The sequence below is a fragment of the Bos indicus x Bos taurus genome, chromosome 11 (genome assembly GCF_003369695.1).
Source record: "Bos indicus x Bos taurus breed Angus x Brahman F1 hybrid chromosome 11, Bos_hybrid_MaternalHap_v2.0, whole genome shotgun sequence".
Classification (NCBI taxonomy): Eukaryota; Metazoa; Chordata; class Mammalia; order Artiodactyla; family Bovidae; genus Bos; species Bos indicus x Bos taurus.
In genome coordinates this window covers 105,986,491-106,004,251 of record NC_040086.1, presented here as the reverse complement: position 1 = coordinate 106,004,251, position 17,761 = coordinate 105,986,491, and the positions used below count along the sequence as shown (strand labels likewise).

Here is a 17,761-nt window from a genome sequence, read left to right as displayed (position 1 = left end):
TTCTTTCCAAATTTCACCACTGTAGATATTTGCATAGGGCTTCTTGGTGAATGCTCTTCATCAAGGTAACACATGCTAATCGTTTCCATCACGAATAAAATCTGAATTTTATTGAGTATCTTTTCTGCATCTGTGACAGGCTTATTAACAGTGTCCTTTGACCTGTTCATGTAAATTACAGAGATAGACTTTCTGTTGTGGAATCTGGTGTTCCTGGGATAAACCTGACTGCACTTCTTCCTGGACACTGCGGGATCTGGCTTGCTTACATGCTGTTTTGAATTCTGCATCTATGTTAATGAGTGAGTATGGATTATGATCTTCCTTTCTTACACTCTTCTTAAAATTTTTGATGTCAAGATTCAAGGCTACATTGTATGATGTAGCCTCATACAACTAGTTAGGAAATGTTCCCTCTTCTATTCTCTAGAACATATTTAGCATTGAAATGGCCTTTCCCCATGTTTGAGGTGGAAATCTAGTGTACAAGAGTGTTATAATCCAGTGGTGTGAGCCATGCCTGAACATGGACCCCACTGGACCTCACGCCTCCTACTCTTGGAAGACTCTGTGTGTCCTGGAGATAGCAGGCCCACCTAAGGAAAGACCGCTGCTTCCATTTATCAGTTGACGCAAAGCAGCAGGTTTCAGAGCAAGAGAAGGCTCTCTAGCAGGTCCACACTGCAGTGTCAGGAGCCTGCCACTTGGACCACAAGCCCCAGCAGGCCCCATGGTGCTAGGAATATCTGTGGGAGATAAACACCTGTGTGGGGCCCTCGAAGTCCCCACATGAAAGTCAATATAGTCACCTAGGCTCCTGGCAATGGCACCCCACTCCAGTACTCTTGCCTGGAAAATCCCATGGGCGGAGGAGCCTGGTGGGCTGCAGTCCATGGGGTCGCTAAGAGTCAGACAGGACTGAGCGACTTCACTTTCACTTTTCACTTTCGTGCATTGGAGAAGGAAATGGCAACCCATTCCAGTGTTCTTGCCTGGAGAATCCCAGGGATGGGGGAGCCTGGTGGGCTGCTGTCTATGGGGTTGCACAGAGTCGGACGCAACTGAAGCGACTTAGCAGCAGCAGCAGCAGCAGGCTCCTGGAGCAAAGATTCACATCATCTGCAGAGATGTCATGCCTGGCTACAAGGTCCTACAGAGACTGTCTGACCATGAGACGCCGTATCTATGGCACCAAAGTTGCCCTCACGAGTCATGTGCTGCAGGCCCAGCAACAGCCCGGGGCACAATGGACATGCCATATCTAGGGCCACACGGCAGCAAGTCTAGAGGCCACAGTCACATGACAGGAAGGCCCAGCCAGCCTCTCGCCTCTGTCACACCAGTCTCTTCTCAGGTCACCCTTTCCCAGCACATCGTGGGATGGCCACTAAAACTGGGCCGTAAAACTCAAAACCTGGTTATGGAGGGACTGGCTTGATATACTAGTACAGCCCTCAGTAGAGCCCCAGGCAGGGCCACCCAAGAGACAGTGTGAGGCAGAGCTCTGAGTGGTGTGCGCAATCTACCATGGCATGGGTACGTGTGTGTGTGTGTGTGTGTGTGTGTGTGTGTGTGTGTGTGTGTGTAGGGAGAAGTTGTCTGTGATAAGGCAAGGACTCCAGCTTGCTCAGGCCTCTGGAGGGAACAAGGTTTGGGGCAGAGGCACCGGCTGGACCTGGGAACGGACACTATGTGTCCTATGTGAACACCACCCCGGCACCCACAGCCACAGAGGCACTAAAACCCACGCACCCTGGACGCACTGGCCGACGATGGCAGCAGGCCTCCGTCCCCAGCCCCACTCACACGGCAGACCCACAGAGGCAGGGACTGAGACAGCTGGGGGAAGCCTGTGCCTGGGCCCGACAGCCAGGCTCTTCCTCAGCAAAGCGAATACAGCCACAGCCACTACTGAACACCTGCCCATTGCAAGCAGAGGCCACCTGCAGGCCTCTAAGGAGAGCCATACTTGGTGCTGCCAGCAGTCACTTTGTGGGAAACTCTCCCCTGGAAACAGCAGTGATGGGTCTCCACAGGGACCACTCACATCTCGGGTCAGGCCTGCCTTGGCTGATGCACTAGCGTCAGAGATGTACCAGAAGGAGATTCCACACGACATCCACTTAGAGGAGAAAGGAGGGCCAACAGGGCGAGAGACCCAGGACCCGCTAGCATGTCAGCCTCCACATCACTCAGGTGTCGGCCGGGTGAAACGCCGGGACAGCCTCTCGCAGGCACAGAAAAGACACTGGGATGGCGGAGCTGTCCTTCAAGAGGAGTGGGCGGCCGATAGATATACTGGGTGCCCAACCTGAAAACATGCATGGATTTGGGAAACAAGGGCCCAACGTAGAGGTGGGCCCTGTCACCCACAGGAGCCCAGGGGGACTTTGCGCCACCATCCCACAAACTCAAGTGAGGCACATCTAGGAGTCCAGACTCAAACAGGTGGAGACAGCTTCCTCTGTGGGACCCAGGAGGCCACCCTGGCTCCTGTGACTCTGGGCTCTTCACAGCCAAGGTGTGAAGGGCAGAGCTGCCCTTGCGTGGGGCAGGGAGAAGTCTGTCTGGAAATCAGGGGGCTCCCAGGGGCCTTTCTAGAAGTTTCTTGGACCAGTCTGAACTGTGCCTGCACCATCATAGCAGCTAGAGCCACCACAGGGCACAGCAAGCAGGGCCTTGGCGGTGCAGCATGAACGCTGGCTCACTTGGTATGACCAGCAACCAGAGCAGCAGAGGGCTGGCCACAGCAAAGATCCCAAGATGACGTGGGTCCCCGTGAGCACCCTGTTCCTCCTCCCATCAACTCCCTCCTCCCTGAGGTCATGACCAGCACCATCTGAAGCCAGAGACAGGACCTGACATGAAGAGTAGGCAGAGCCGGGTGGGGCCAGGGTTGCAAGCAGATGCCCCCGCCCTGCATGTGGCCCTTAGGCCCAGCAGCACAGGCTGCGGGAGCCTGCTTTACCTGCCTCAGGGCACTCGGGTACCTGGGAATCCACACCCCAGGCAAGCCTTTAGCCGAGACCTGGTGGGCACAGAACTCCGCAGCTCACCCGACATGGAGCTGGAGCCTCAGCCCCTGTGGTTCTTCTCTCCCCACCCACCTCCCCAAAGCTCTCCCCGAGGTTCTGCCTCGGAACATGTCCCAAAAAATAACTTTTACAAGAACCCTCATCTCAGCGTCTGTTCCTAGGGAATTGAACATAAGAAACGTTGATAGAGATGTTCTTATCTTTGATCCTATTGATCTGTTGTGCTTGAAGAACACCGCTTATGACTCAGATTATTTCAAGTTTGTTGAGACATGTTCATGCTCTAGCCCTCAGTCAGTTTTCAGATATAATCCATGCATTTTAGTAAGAACTAGAATCTCCAGCATGTGTGCGTGTGCACACACACACACGTATGTAAAACAAACCTGATATTTTAAAATACTCCAAATCCTTCTTGGCTTTAGTTGTATCTTTTTGGAACCAGTTGTCAGGTGCATCCGTACTAGACACATACGAAATTACAAGATCCTTATCTTCCTGGTCACTTACACTCCCAGTGATTCTCCAGCCATCAGCCTGGAAGACCTTCTGGGAACCAATTTCTTACCCAAGATAAAGCATGTGCCTATAGGACACCCAGCCCCCAAACTCGCCTCTGGGGAGGAGCTTCGTGGGGAAGCATCCTCTGAGGAGGAGCTAACCCCCAGGCCTGGAGGCACAGTGGGGAGACCGCTCAGGGCCTGCAGGGGCAGGAGAGCTACTCACCGCAATCTCTGTTACTAAAATATCAGTAATACTTCCCAACACAGTGACAAAGTCAAAGACATTCCAGGCGTCTCTGAAATAGTTCTGGAGAGAAAGAAGGGCAGTTAGTGCTGGGCTGGCAGGGGTGGGGAGGCTCTGCAGACAAGCTGTAGGAGGTGGCCTCTCGTCAAGAAGGTAGCAGAGGATACATGGGCTCCCTCGTGGGCAGGTGGGCGGAGCACAAGGCTGCACATCCCCTCCCCTCCAGGAACAGGGTGGGGGCAGAGGTGGGGCAGAACCCGGCAGTCGCTTCCCTGGGGCCCCTTCAGGGTCATATGTGCTCTGGGGGTTCAGGGAATCCCAGCTCCAAATAATGAACACTCAAAGATCCCCTACACAGGGGTGGCCAGAACACAGACACCAGAAGGCCTGGAGGGGCTAAGGCACATACCAGCACTCCAAAGGCGATGACCTTGAGCACACACTCCATGGAGAACATGGACGTGAACACGATGTTCAGACACTTCAACATCAGTTCGTACTCGTAGGGCGCATCGTAGAACTGCCCAAGGAAGAGGTGCTGCTGGCCATGGGCTCAGCTGCCCTGACCCACCCCACCAGGCTCATGAAGACCTCCTGTCAGAGCACAGCGGGCAGACACACCCGCCGCGCTGGGACAGCCCTCCCTGCTCCCCGTGTCTTCCAGAACCTTCTCACGATCTCAGCCCACGGACAACCAGGAAATCTGGGATGCGGAGGCAGCCCAAGCTGACCAGCACTCAGGGTGGTATCACTGCTGCCAACACCCCAGGAGGAGCGGGCCCTCCCCCCGGCTAGAGTCGAGTCCCCGTGTCCACGGGCGCCTGCAGTCCACCATGCAGGCCTCACGCACCTTCATCATCAGCACCACTGTGTTGAGGGCTATCATGGCCATGATGAAATACTCAAAGGGTGGTGAGACCACGAACGTCCACGTCTTGTACTGGAACGACTGCTTGTTCTGGGGCATGTACCGCGTCAGGGGTTTGGCGCTAATGGCGAAGTCGATACAAGCCCTCTGCGAGGGAGAAAGGAGAAGTGAGAACTTGGACCCCTTCGAGCCCCTGCACACCCCCTCCCCCAGCCACACACAGAGCCCCGATGACAGAAGGCCTTCTCCAGGCAGCCCTCCCCACCCCATGCTGGCCAGTGGTCCCCACACAGAAGGGAGGCCCAAGGGCCCTGACCACATTGCCCACCAGGGAGCTGCCTGGAAATGGAAAGGCAGGGAGTCCTACCTCGTTCTTCTCCAAGCTGCACTCAGACATGACTTTGTCCCCCTGCTCCTGGAAGGTGATGATGATCAAGGCCACAAAGATGTTCACAAAGAAGAAGGGGAAGACCACGAAGTAGACCACATAGAAGATGGACAGCTCCATGCGGAACCCGGGGCTGGGGCCCTGCTCCTCGTAGGTGGCATCCACTGAGTGTTTCAGCACCCTGGGCCAAGAGCCAACACCAAACATCAGGGGAGCCCAGGAGGACACGGTCCCAGGAAAGACAAGACCCACGTCACAGGAGGGCTTCTGTGGCTGAGCTGGGGTGGTGCCATGCATGGCCAGGCCTGCTCCCCAGGAGAGCCGTGTCTCCCAGCAGCAGGCTGCCCCTCCCAAAGGGCTTGTACTCAGGGCTGCTGGGGACCTCCAGGAGGAGGCCTTGGCTGCCTGAGGTCCTATCCCTACAAGGAGAAGCGGGAGAGGCCCAGAAGTCCTGTGCTGCCCGGCTCTCTCCCATTTCACACCAGGTCACCTACCCATACCCTGCTTCACCTGTTGTCAGGAAGCCCTGAGTTCAGCAGAGTCTCCTGGCAGAGCATCGCCCCTACCTTCTGAGGGATGGTCCTCTCGGCCCTAAAGGCAGCCCCTGCCATCCAGCGCGGCACTGAACACATGCATCCTTCAGGCTCCGCTTAATGAGGCCAGCAGCCAGCTCCTCTTCCCTCCAGCGCCCTGCCACTGAGCGGGGATTTTTAGGAGCTCATGATACTGTGCTCTGGGCTTACTCTCCTCCTCCTCCAGGCTGCCCACTCCCAGAGGGAGGGCCTCCTCTCACCAGGAAGCACAGAGCCTAGGGCGTATCTGCTTAGTGACAGGTGCAGAGTCTGAGCTCCCCACCCAGCTGCCCCTCTCTCGCCGAGCAGCCGTGAGGAGCCGGGCAGCACTCACATGGGCCACCCTTCGCCCGTGGACACAGTGAACAGCGTTAGCAGGGCCCACAGCACGTTGTCATAGTGGAAGTCGTATTTCTTCCACTGCCGCGGCTGAGCTTCCACCTCCTCCTTCTCGTAGTCCAAATACTGGCCCCTGGGGGTGGGAACACAGAGGGAGCCAGAGGTCAAAGGCAAAGGATCTAAACAAACCCCCGTGTCTGCAGTCAACCAACTTTTGAAAAGGGTCGTCCGTTCAGGGGAGAAAGACTGGTCTCTTCATCAGATGGTGCTGAAAGCACTGAGTATCTACAGGTGAGAATATGAATGTGGACCCCCATCTCACCCCATGTGTACAAATTAACTCAAAATAGATCAAAGGCATAAATGTATAACTCTATAAGACTCTTAGAAGAAAATATAGGGGGCCACAGAAAAAATAGGTAAATTGGACTTTGTCAAAACGGAAAGCTCTGTTTTTCAAAGGAAATCATCAACACTCAAAATGGGACTAAAGACAGAAAACCATCTGTCTGATAAGGGGCTTTCTATCAGCACTATACTAACAACTATTACAATCAGTTATACAATGGATGAACATTTCAATTTTAAAAACGGATAAAAGACCTGAATAGATATTTTTGCAAAGAAGACATACAAATTATCAATATGCACATGAAAAGAGGCTCTACATCATGAATCATCAAGGAAACGCAAATCAAACCACAATGAGACACCACTTCATCCCCACTAAGATGGCTATAATTACATTTTTTAAAAGGAAAATAACAGTGTTGGCAAGCCCGTGAAGAAATCAGAACTCTCAGACACTGTTGGTGGGAAACAGTTTGGCAGCTCCTGAAACTGACAAAGAGAATCACCACGCAGCCCAGCAACCCCACCTCCAGGCTTATCCTCGAGAAAAATGAGAGCACCTGTGCACAGAAAAAGTTGCACATGTATTCGAAGCAGCAGTAACCACAGCAGCCCAAACGTGGGGACAACCCAAATGTCCACCAGCAGGTAGGCAGATCCGTTCAGTGAGGTTTGATGATAAAAGGAATGACATCCAACCGTCAGGCGAGGGAGACCACTTGGGCCATAGCAGCAGAGACCTTGACCGCCGAAGCAGCGGGAGTCGGGTACAGCGGGCCACACAGAGCACACGATTCCCTTTGTGTGCAAAGTCTAGGATGGCGCTCACATGGGCACCAGCCTTCCCCCCCCCCTCCCTGAGGGCACTTCTCTTGTCTGCTCAGCTGGGGCCCAAGGCCTCAGTGATGAGGAAGTGGCTTCAGCCCTGGGGCTGCCCCGACCTTAGGGCCCAGCCTGGATCTTGAGGGTTGACACGGCGTCCAGGGGAGGCCGCACTGAGCCCCCTGAGGCGTGCAGGCAGGACGGGCCCAGGCTGGCCCTGGGGACAGTAGGGGGCCCAGTTTACCTGCAGTCCCGCTCCAGCTCCTTGGACTCGTCGGTGCAGTAGAAAAACTTCCCCTTGAAGAGCTGTACCGCGATGACAGCAAATATGAACATGAAGAGCATGTAGACGATCAGGATGTTGAGGACGTTCTTCAGGGAGTTCACCACACAGTCAAACACAGCCTGGGGAGGGGCAGGGCTGTGAGGGGGCGGGGCCAGCCCGGGACCCGTAAGGGTCTGCACCGGGGACCAGGAGGGTCCTCCTGGACCGGACGGGTGGGCAGGAGGTGCTAAAGAGCTGGTGCAGCAGGGGGCCCGACACCACGGAGAGCCTGGGGCTGGGGCCAGCGTTAGGCCACTCAGCCAGGCCTCCGGCCAGCACGGAGGGAAGGCACAGGGCTAAACTGAGGGCACTGCTTGGCCTCTGCCCGTCGGGGGCATTCGGGATGAGGTAGACAACCGGCGATGTGAGGCCAGCTCAAGGCAGGACTTGGGCATGTGCGTGAACCAGAGGGGACTCCCAGCTGCTCCCACTGCCCAGGCCACCTGTTCTCCAGTGAACCTCTCCCTGCTGCCCTGGTCTGGTTGTTGCTGGCTGTGCACAGAGGCCAATCTGCACCCGGCTCTCAAGGGCCCATGGGGCACACTCCACACATGGGCAGCTGCCCTGGCAGCCCTGCCCCTGGTGCCTCAGTCACCCTTGAGCCGCCCCTTCAACATGGGCTCTAAGCAAACCACCCCCCAGAACCTCACATCACTTAGTATCTCCACGGCCTACAGGTCAAAGGTTCTCCTAACATTTTACTGCACAGTCTTGGAGGATTAAGTGAATTTAAGCACAAGCTCAGCAACAATTAGACTGCAGCACAATTCTAAAGCCATATCCCCCAACCCCTGCTCTCCTGGCATCTCCCTGTGACCCTGACCTCTGCACTACAGCTGCTGATAAAACACTTGGTCCTGTGGGTGCCCCTGAGTGGAAGAAGAAGAGCTTCACAGGACATGCAGAGAAGGAGCCCCCTCGGAGATGGTCACAGAGCTGAGAGCCCATCCCATGCACACAATGTAGGGCCTCCCTCGTGGGGGCCTCTCCTCAGCTATGCTCGTCCCCACCCTACACGGGAAGCTGCAGGGGGCCAGGCCAGATACATATGTGCACCCCGCAATGCATTCCTACATGTACGTGTGTGCACACACATGTACACACACGCGAAGTCTACCTGTAAACGTGTACACACATAGGTACACATGCACACACACAGCCCCACCCCCCTCCAGGCCCCACTCCAGACTCTCACTTTGAGCTTGGGCAGCCGCTTGATGGTCTTGAGTGGCCTCAGCACACGCAGGACCCTCAGGGACTTGATGGTGCTGATGTCTTTCCCTTTGGAGCCTCTAGAAGGGAGAAGCCACCCATGTAGACAGGTAGGGTGCACACCTGTGCCCAGAGCACTGGGGACAGGGTAGCCTTGGTCCTGAAGACGCCTCAGGCCAGTGCATCTCCCCCAACAGGCTGCCTGAGTGGACAAGGGCTGGGGCCAGGCCAGTGGCACCTGGTGTCCAGGGAGAGCTGAGCTTCTGGGTGGGAAGAGCTCATCTCCCCAGATCCCATCATTCAGCACTCCCACGCCCCCCACACCAGAGTCCTCCAGACACCATGCCAAGACCCCAGTGGGAGTAAAGGTAGGTGGGCTCCAGGATGGCAGCCCCAGCCCAGGCAGCACGTGCAAGCCTATGAGCAGTGCAGACCATGCCCATCACCAGGGAGCCTCCTGGAAGGGCTGGCCTGCCTGCCTTTCCCTGCTGGTGGAGGGAGGGAGGGTTCACGCCACCAGGACTGAGCCTGATGTCAGGGAAGCGCCCAGCTGACTGTCATGCAGAGGCAAGAGCAGCAGGACCTATCAAGGCTGTGGCAAATGCGGCTGAAGTCCCTCCTTCTGACCCTTCTGACCCTTCACCGCCTGCCGTCTGCCCCTGTAACACGGCAGCATCTGCTCCTGCCTCAGAAACATTAAAACAGACTAACAGTGGCTGTAAATTAAACAGGTGTCTGCCTGGTTCTTCCTGGCTCCACGGCAAACCCCATCGGTCTTTCACCCACCACAAGGCATTTAACATGACTCAAGTTATATAGAGACATTGGTGAGGAGACTTCTACAAAACTGCAAAAATGGTATGTAGGATAACTATAACTCTTATGATTATGTGTCTAAAATATTGCTGGTTCATTAACGTTCTTCCAGATTTTAAGAAATCTTGTCCCTTAAGCTGTCAACAATTTGGTAAGATATACCTTTGTGAACTTCCCCGGAGGCCCAGATGGTAAAGCGTCTGCCTACAAAGCGGGAGACCTGGGTTCGATCCCTGGGTTGGGAAGATCCCCTGGAGAAGGACATGGCAACCCACTCCAGTATTCTTGCCTGGAAAATCCCATGGACGGAGGAACCTGGTGGGCTACAGTCCATGGGGTCACAAAGAGTCGGACACGACTGAGCGGCATTTACTTTACCTTACCTTTGTGAACAAAGATGAAACATTTACTTTTTATCCCTGATTCCTTCAGAATTCAGAGTATTTCAATGAGTATTCTGACTTCCATGACAATATATTTATTCGCATAAGTTCAATAAGAACCTATTCTCCTTCTCTAGGACACAACTGGAAACACTGGCCATATGACCAAGGCTTTGACTGACAAGGGGCCGCAGGTACAATCTGATGGCCATGTCCTCGGCTTGGTTTCCTGGCTTTGAAAGCTTTTGAGAGTTCAGTCTGAAACTCCTTATGAAAATTAGCAGCAACAAAGCAGTCTCAAAAAGCACTTAAATGATCGGCCACTCTTCTCGCAGCACTTATCTAAATAACCAGACCAAGTTTAATACAAACAAGTTACTTTTACTGAGATTATCTTTAGTTTTTTTTTAAAAAAGGGAGTATTATAGAGAGAAAAAATATGTTTGCCCCTCCATCGATATTAGATTCTAGTCCTAATAATTGTTTTTGAGGTTTTGCTGTATACCTACAAACTTGTCTGGATCCTGAATTCTTCATTTCCTCAAATATCTGGCTCTGACTTAACAAACTCATGTTTCCAGTTTTCTTCCACCCCTCTAATTTGAAATCAATCAGAACAAAGACTGCCCCACAATCCCCTTGGAAGAAACTGCACCTCACTACCCAGGTCTTCCTCGCTACCCAGATGGCAGTGAGCCTCAGAGACTGGAACCCTGAATAAAAATTTCAGACCTGAAGAAGCCCCGCATCCCCTCCCTGGGCTGATCCCCTACACTGGTTTCTCAAATCCTGGAGCAGAGACAGGCAGCAGGCCTCAGAGGGCCCCTGCGACAGTGTCCAGCAGGCCAGGCCCCTGCTGGCTTTAGCAGGCTCGTGCTGGACCAATCCCAGATCCCCAGCGCCAAGGCTGGGGCTGCCTCACTCCTGCTGCTCTGCCCAGGGCTGATTCCAATCTGTCCCAACTGAGTAGATCTGATTTATCTCCACTCACTAGGAAACCCCACAGCAGTACCATCTTTGCAAGACATTTAGGGAAACTCCTTATTTCATGACAGAAGATTCTCTTTCCAAATACATTAAAAACCTAAGTGACCCCTGCCTTAAATGGGTAAACACAGTAAACCCTGTGAGCAAGTCCATCACTTGGTTAGGAGCAAATGTGCACAAGATATGATCAGAACCTTTCCTTAACTCTTGCAGACACTGCAGAGTCCCCTGCTAAGACATCAGCTTCCCAGGAGACACCCTTAGACTCTGGCCAAGGTTGGTCCTAATAATAGAATAGCCTTCGGTTATCTTTAGCAGAGCAATAAATTGTCTATGCTTTGGCCAATACCACCTACGGTACCTGGATTAACACTTCTGGGGAAGTTGAAAATCGGTTACATCAGATCACGGAGCCAGCTACTTGGCTCAAATCTGTGACTTCTTCATGGGATCTTTCTTTGATTAGGGGACCATGACCTGGGCACCATCACTCCAAAATACACTTCAAACATTAGGAATTATCCTGTTTATAATGCCCCTGATATGTCTGTCATATTCTCTCAAAAACTTTAAATACATGTTTGTAGCTGACAGCCTAAGTAAGTGGTATCCATTCTGACTGGAATGTCGGAAAAGAAGCAAAGAAAATGACCAACATGAGGATTATAAACCTAAAACTGTGATCTGTGTGACTGTCATAGGGATTAAACAGATACATCATGACCTGCGGATACCATGTCTAAGACCAAAGCTGCAAAAACTACACGACACGAGCGGAGCGTGGTGCTGACACCTGTGAGTACACAGGACCGCCTGCCACATCAGTGACAAAGGGTGCTGCGGCCACGAAGCCACCACATGGCAGCTGACAGTGAGCCCTCGGGACACTAGGGTGGAGTCAGGGTGTCCCGCATCGAGCAGTGAGCCAGCCCCCGTCAGCGGGACACCCCGAGGAGACTCAGGAGGAGAAGGGCAGGATACTGGCCCCAGATAGCTGAGGTGCACATCAAAGAAATGACTTCAGTGAGCCCAGACTCTCGTATTTCCCATATATAGGAAAGCACTAAATTCCTTAAGATGCCTAGTTTTCTTCAATTAACAGTAATCTTTTGATATTCTGACTACCAGGTCTCTGTTGCAAAAACTCCTACGTATCGTGGCTCATGGCTCCCCCTTGCCTCTTTGGTACAGTCTCTCAGAGTTATCTGAGATGTTGTGTCCCAGGCTTAAGTCCTCGGTTTTGTCAGCCAGATACAAGGTAACTCTCAGCTTACAGGTTGTAAATTTTTTTCAGATGTCAACTACAAATTGACACTTGTCATCTTCTTCTGCAAGGATTAAATCATGAGCTGCTGCAGCTGCTGACTTTCAGCACCTGCCCGAAAGGAATTCCAGGCGGAGAGCACAAATGAGGCCCTCGGTGCTCTACGAAAAACTGGCAGAACAGCTCTTCAGACAGATATTTCCAGGAGTCGATTTTATGAGCCCAATTCTTGCATCTCGTCATATCTGGAAAAGCACTAAAATCCTTCATGGCGATGACTGCTCCTCATCACGAGCAGAAACCTTCTGTAAAATGTATGTGCTTGATTGCATGTATTCCCCTTTGCCAAAACCACATATTTACTGACCTTTTCCCCTACTTCTTTGGAGCAGTTTCTCAGAGCTATCTGAAATGCTATCTCCCATGACATAGTCCGCATTTTGCCCCAAATAAAACTTAACTTGCAACTCTCACATTGTCCTTTTTAAGTCGGCACAGTGGACACACCTAAAATTTTTATCACATCTCTCAGTTGGGTTGACAGTTTGATCAGAAGGGGAGAACTGTTTAAAAAAAAAAAAAAAGGAGGGTAAGAGAGAGAAAGGAGGAGGAGAAAAATGAAGGAGAAGAAGGAAAAATAAAAAGAAACAGGACCAAAGTGCAGCCACTTGCCCACAGGAGAGCAGACCAGGACTTATTACAGTTTTAACCTTTCCCAGGAATGAAATTTCTGGAATCACCTGGTGAGCACCACTGAGGTAACACTGCCTAAAGCAATCCTTTCTTTCCTCTAGTTAAAACCTTGTCTGGCTCCCTGACTATGAAGGCCTTCCATTTTACACAGCTCCCATCATGTACAGCCTATCTAACTACTAGATGGGATGCTGCCTGTCTCACAAATCACTGAATAAACCCAATCAGACCTTCAGATTCACTCAGGTGAATTTTGTTTTATAACAACGAGGGTCAGAGATGCTGGGCATTTCAGGGAAGTATGGAAAGGAAAGAGCAAAGAAAGCCCTATTTCCAGAGGAGACAAGTGGGAAAGTGTCTCAGGATATCCAACATCCTGGCAGCTGGGGTCACACAGCTCCCACCCAGAGTGGGCACTGCCCTCCAGACCCAGGTGCCCAGCCTCCAGCACTCAGTCAGGATGCCCTGCTCACCAAGGAGGGGCCATGCCCAGCCCCAGCCCCCAACCCAGCCCCCAGAGGTGAGGTGGGGACATGTGGCTGGGGGACATGGCTCCTGGCAGCATGCAGCCCAGATGGTGGAGGAAATGAGCAGAGGTGAGGCATGGTGATGAAACGGCCCACGTGGGGTCGCAGCGTGCTGTGATGTGGGACAGTGTGAGGGGACAGAGGGAAGGCATTACCCCATGAAGCTCCTACCGAGAGTCCAGCAACAGGAGACAAAGAGAAGAGAGTCAGTGAGGAGGTCTCCCCATGGGCTCAGAGATGACCCCAACCCTCAGGATCGCTGTGCATCGAGGAGCTTACTTATGTCTTTGTCTAGGTAAGCAACCACCTCCCCAGCATCTGCCCCCAGCTCCACCCAAGCCCCACCCACCACCATGCAGGGTCTGAGGGAGCCAGTCTAGGCCCAGCCACAACAGGGCTGAGTGTTGCTCACTAGGAGCCACAGGAAACAGAGGCGCCCCCAGAGGAGGGGAGACACCCAGCCGCACCCACTTGCACTGGCTGACCAAGCAGTGCAGCCCCCTCAGGGCACCAAGAGCTTTCTGTCGGACGCAGGAGGCAGACACCTTAAGGCAGAGCCTGCCTATCCAACTTCAGAACCACAGGGTATGGCAGGGTCGACAAGCCCTGAGGTCCTCCCAGCCCCACAGTCGGCCCCAAGCGGACAAGGACAGATGAGAGACAGCGTGGGGCCGGGGGCCCTCCCTCCCCTCCCCCACACTTATCACAGCTCTGGGGGTGCAATCCAGCAAGTCAGAGCAGACCCAGGTACTTACGAGAAGGCAAACGCCACCAGGGCCCCACTGACCACAATGAAGTCCAGAATGTTCCACAGATCCCGGAAGTAGGCACCGGGGTGCAGCAGCAGTCCCAAATCGATCATCTTTAGGGGAACAACACATTTTAAGGAACAGAATGTTTCGGAAAAGAAAGGTAGAGCCAGAGCCTAGAGACCTGCGGTGAGAGGAAGGATGCTGTTTCATGTTCCACGCCACCCCCCCAGGGAGGGGTCACGGTCCCGGACGCATCTGTCAGGGTGAGGAGCCACGGCTCAGGTCACGTCCCCCCAGGGGAGAGGACACAATCCAGGGCGGGTCTGTCAGGGTGAGGAGCCACGGCTCAGGTCACGTCCCCCCAGGGGAGAGGACACAATCCCGGGCGGGTCTGTCAGGGTGAGAAGCCACGGCTCAGGTCACGTCCCCCCAGGGGAGAGGACACAATCCAGGGCGGGTCTGTCACAGTGAGGAGCTGCCACTCAGGTCATGTCCTGTCAGGGGAGAGGACGGGGTCCCGGGCACATCTGTCAGGGTGAGGAGCCACGGCTCGGGTCACGTCCCCCCAGGGAGGGGTCACGGTCCCGGGCGTGACTGTCAAGGTGAGGAGTCACGGCTCAGGTCACATCCCGTCGGGGAGGGAGTCACAGCTCAGGTCACATCCTGTCAGGGGAGGGGTCACGGCTCAGGTCACGTCCTGTCAGGGGAGGGGTCACGGCTCAGGTCACGTCCTGTCAGGAGAGGGGTCACGGCTCAGGTCACGTCCTGTCAGGGGAGGGGTCACGGCTCAGGTCACGTCCTGTCAGGGGAGGGGTCACGACTCGAGTCACGTCCTGTGGGGGGGGGGTCACGGCTCAGGTCACGTCTGTGGGGGGGCGGGTCATGGCTCAGGTCACGTCCTGTCGGGGAGGGGGGGGTCACGGCTTAGGTCACGTCCTGTCAGGGAAGGGGTCATGACTCAGGACACGTCCTGTCAGGGGAGGGGTCATGGCTCAAGTCACGTCCTGTCAGAAGAGGGGTCACAGCTCAGGTCACGTCATGTCAGGGAAGAGGTCACGGCTCAGGTCACGTCCTGTGGGGGGGGGGGTCATGGCTCAGGTCACGTCCTGTGGGGGGGTCACGGCTCAGGTCACGTCCTGTCGGGGGGGGGGGGGGTCACGGCTCAGGTCACGTCCTGTCAGGGAAGGGGCCACGGCTCAGGTCACGTCCTGTTGGGGGGGGTGGTCACGGCTCAGGTCACGTCCTGTGGGGGGGGGGTCACGGCTCAGGTCACGTCCTGTCGGGGGGGGGGTCACGGCTCAGGTCACGTCCTGTCAGAAGAGGGGTCACGGCTCAGGTCACGTCCTGTGGGGGGGCGGGTCACGGCTCAGGTCACGTCCTGTCAGGGAAGGGGTCACGGCTCAGGACACGTCCTGTCAGGGAAGGGGTCACGACTCAAGTCACATCCTGTCAGAAGAGGGGTCACGGCTCAGGTCACGTCCTGTCAGGGAGGGGGTCACGGCTCAGGACACGTCCTGTCAGGGGAGGGGTCACGGCTCAGGACACGTCCTGTCAGGGGAGGGGTCACGGCTCAGGTCACGTCCTGTTGGGGGGGGTCACGGCTCAGGTCATGTCCTGTCAGAAGAGGGGTCACGGCTCAGGTCACGTCCTGTGGGGGGGGTCACGGCTCAGGTCACGTCCTGTCGGGGGGGGGGGTCACGGCTCAGGTCACGTCCTGTCAGAAGAGGGGTCACGGCTCAGGTCACGTCCTGTCAGGGTGCTGACATGGCTCAGTTAATGGCCTCTTAAAGCCTCAACAGGCATTTGGATCTCCACGCCCTTGACCCCAGTGACTCCGCACGGCCAAGACTGGCTGAGATCCTGCCGGGCCTCCAGCTCCTCTGGAGCCTGAGTGAGTCTCCTCCTCGCTGGGCTCCAGGCACACCGGCCCCGAGCTCAGCGCCTGCAGACCCTCGGAGGGTCAGCCCCGCTGGGCAGGCCGTGCTGTGGAGCTGCCCTTCTGCAGCGGTGACTTCTGGAGGTGTCTTCCTGTTTCTGGGCCTCAGTGTCCTTGTTTGTAAAATGCAGTAACACCTCCCCCAGGGATTCACAAGAGAAGTGGAGTGAGCACGCACAGAAGCCACCCGAGCCACCACGCGAGCACGCCCTCCCTCCTCGAGCTGCACCTTGGGGACGCGCACAGGCCCTCGGGGGCACCGAGGACCAGGGCCACACAGCAGGTCGTGCTTCACCTGCAGTCGGGCACCGGGAGTCCTCGCCGCCCACCTGCTGCAAGCTTTGAGCCTTGAGGCCACCATCCTGTCCTCACTCTCCTTCCTCTACTGAGGTCCCGGCCTCCCTCTCTGCTGAGACAACCCCGCACGACCTGGGCTCATACCACACAGGAGGGGGAAGCCTGTCTGCCTCAGAGAGAAGGCCTCTGTGAGCAGGTAGTGGAGACCAGGCCCAGCGCTCACGAGCTCTCCTGAGGCTGATATAACACTGTGGGGAATCCTTAGCACATGTGACCTCGTGTCTCCACAAAACACAACCTCTGCAGGTGGGCTCGTCACCCACACATGTGTGCACGCCCAGGGCACACTCGCCACATGCCTTCATCTCAGTCACGAGGGGGGATGAGCAAAGCCCTGCAGTCACCAAGGCAACCACACATCTCACCTTTATCACCATCTCAAAGGTGAAGACACCTGTGAAGATGTAGTCCATGTACTTCAGCACCTGGAACCAAAAAGAGGCTTTTTTCAAGGGCAAGGCAGGAAGCTTGAGCCGGGGCCAGTTCAGCAACTCCATGTCTTCTTCCAGGAGCCTGAACAGATAACCCATCAGCCTGGGGTCATGGGGAAGTGAGGGGAGGCTTGGCCAGCGTCCCATGGGAGGGTCCCCTTCAGGGACGGTCTTCACTGCATCCTGGACACATCCCCAGACCTTCAGCCCCACACTCTGATGGGCAGACAGGGCCCTGACAGCACCAGCCCCTCCACAGCCCAACAGCAGCACTCACGTTGTTCCTGGGCGAGTCTGTCTGCACAGGATCCTCCGCAGCCAGGGCAATGCTACTCAGGGCAATGACCACGAGAATGACCATCTCGAAGTACCGCATGGTCACAATGTAGTGGCAGAAGCGGCGGAGCCTGGAAGGCAAAGCACGGGTCAACACAGGCTGATGGAGGGCCGGCCCGGCCCCTCCCCACGGAAAGAGCTGAGTTCTGCTAAACGTCCCTCTGTTCAGGTGACAGCAGCCAGGTGACTGATGGGGACTAAATTCCTGGGAGTGAACGGGAGTGGTGGAAGGCTACAGAAACCCCAGGCAGGGCCAGCCACCATGGCTCACAGGCCAAGTTGGTCTGGCCCTTTTGCTACAGTTAGTTCCACTGGGGGCCAGCCAGGGCTGCCTGTCTATGTGCTGTGGGGCTACCATGCCCTGGACAGGCTTCCAGCTCTGCTGTGGGTGGGGTAGGAGCCGAGCACCAACAGTCCCCGAGCAGCCCTTCTTGAACCCTAGTGCTGGGCGCGGCACCCTCGTCTGAGCTCACAGAGATGCGTGTGCACACCTGCCCCTCAGTCACCTGTCTGCCTCCACTCGCTAGTCAGCACCACCGATGACTGTTCTGATCTGTTCAGGTACATCCTGGCCTGGGACACAGTGGCGACCAAGATACCACTGAACAGCGTAGACAGAA

The 17,761-nt window shown here is 55.1% G+C and overlaps 1 protein-coding gene across 10 annotated transcripts in view; it reads right to left on the bottom strand.

Moving 5' to 3' along the window:
- CACNA1B (calcium voltage-gated channel subunit alpha1 B) overlaps positions 1 to 17,761 on the bottom strand; it is a 212,391-nt gene that overhangs the window by 39,098 nt on the left and 155,532 nt on the right. For 5 of the 10 annotated variants that reach the window (XM_027557028.1, XM_027557030.1, XM_027557034.1 and 2 more), the window contains 11 exons: positions 17,083 to 17,212; positions 16,740 to 16,799; positions 14,085 to 14,191; positions 13,485 to 13,496; positions 8,643 to 8,739; positions 7,367 to 7,527; positions 5,945 to 6,082; positions 5,018 to 5,219; positions 4,633 to 4,797; positions 4,192 to 4,302; positions 3,762 to 3,845 (listed from right to left, as the gene is read on the bottom strand). In XM_027557028.1, coding sequence (XP_027412829.1) covers positions 3,762 to 3,845; positions 4,192 to 4,302; positions 4,633 to 4,797; positions 5,018 to 5,219; positions 5,945 to 6,082; positions 7,367 to 7,527; positions 8,643 to 8,739; positions 13,485 to 13,496; positions 14,085 to 14,191; positions 16,740 to 16,799; positions 17,083 to 17,212 — 1,267 coding nt within the window. The remainder of the gene's footprint in view (positions 1 to 3,761; positions 3,846 to 4,191; positions 4,303 to 4,632; positions 4,798 to 5,017; positions 5,220 to 5,944; positions 6,083 to 7,366; positions 7,528 to 8,642; positions 8,740 to 13,484; positions 13,497 to 14,084; positions 14,192 to 16,739; positions 16,800 to 17,082; positions 17,213 to 17,761) is intronic. The other 5 variants (XM_027557031.1, XM_027557032.1, XM_027557036.1 and 2 more) reach the window with 1 other exon arrangement.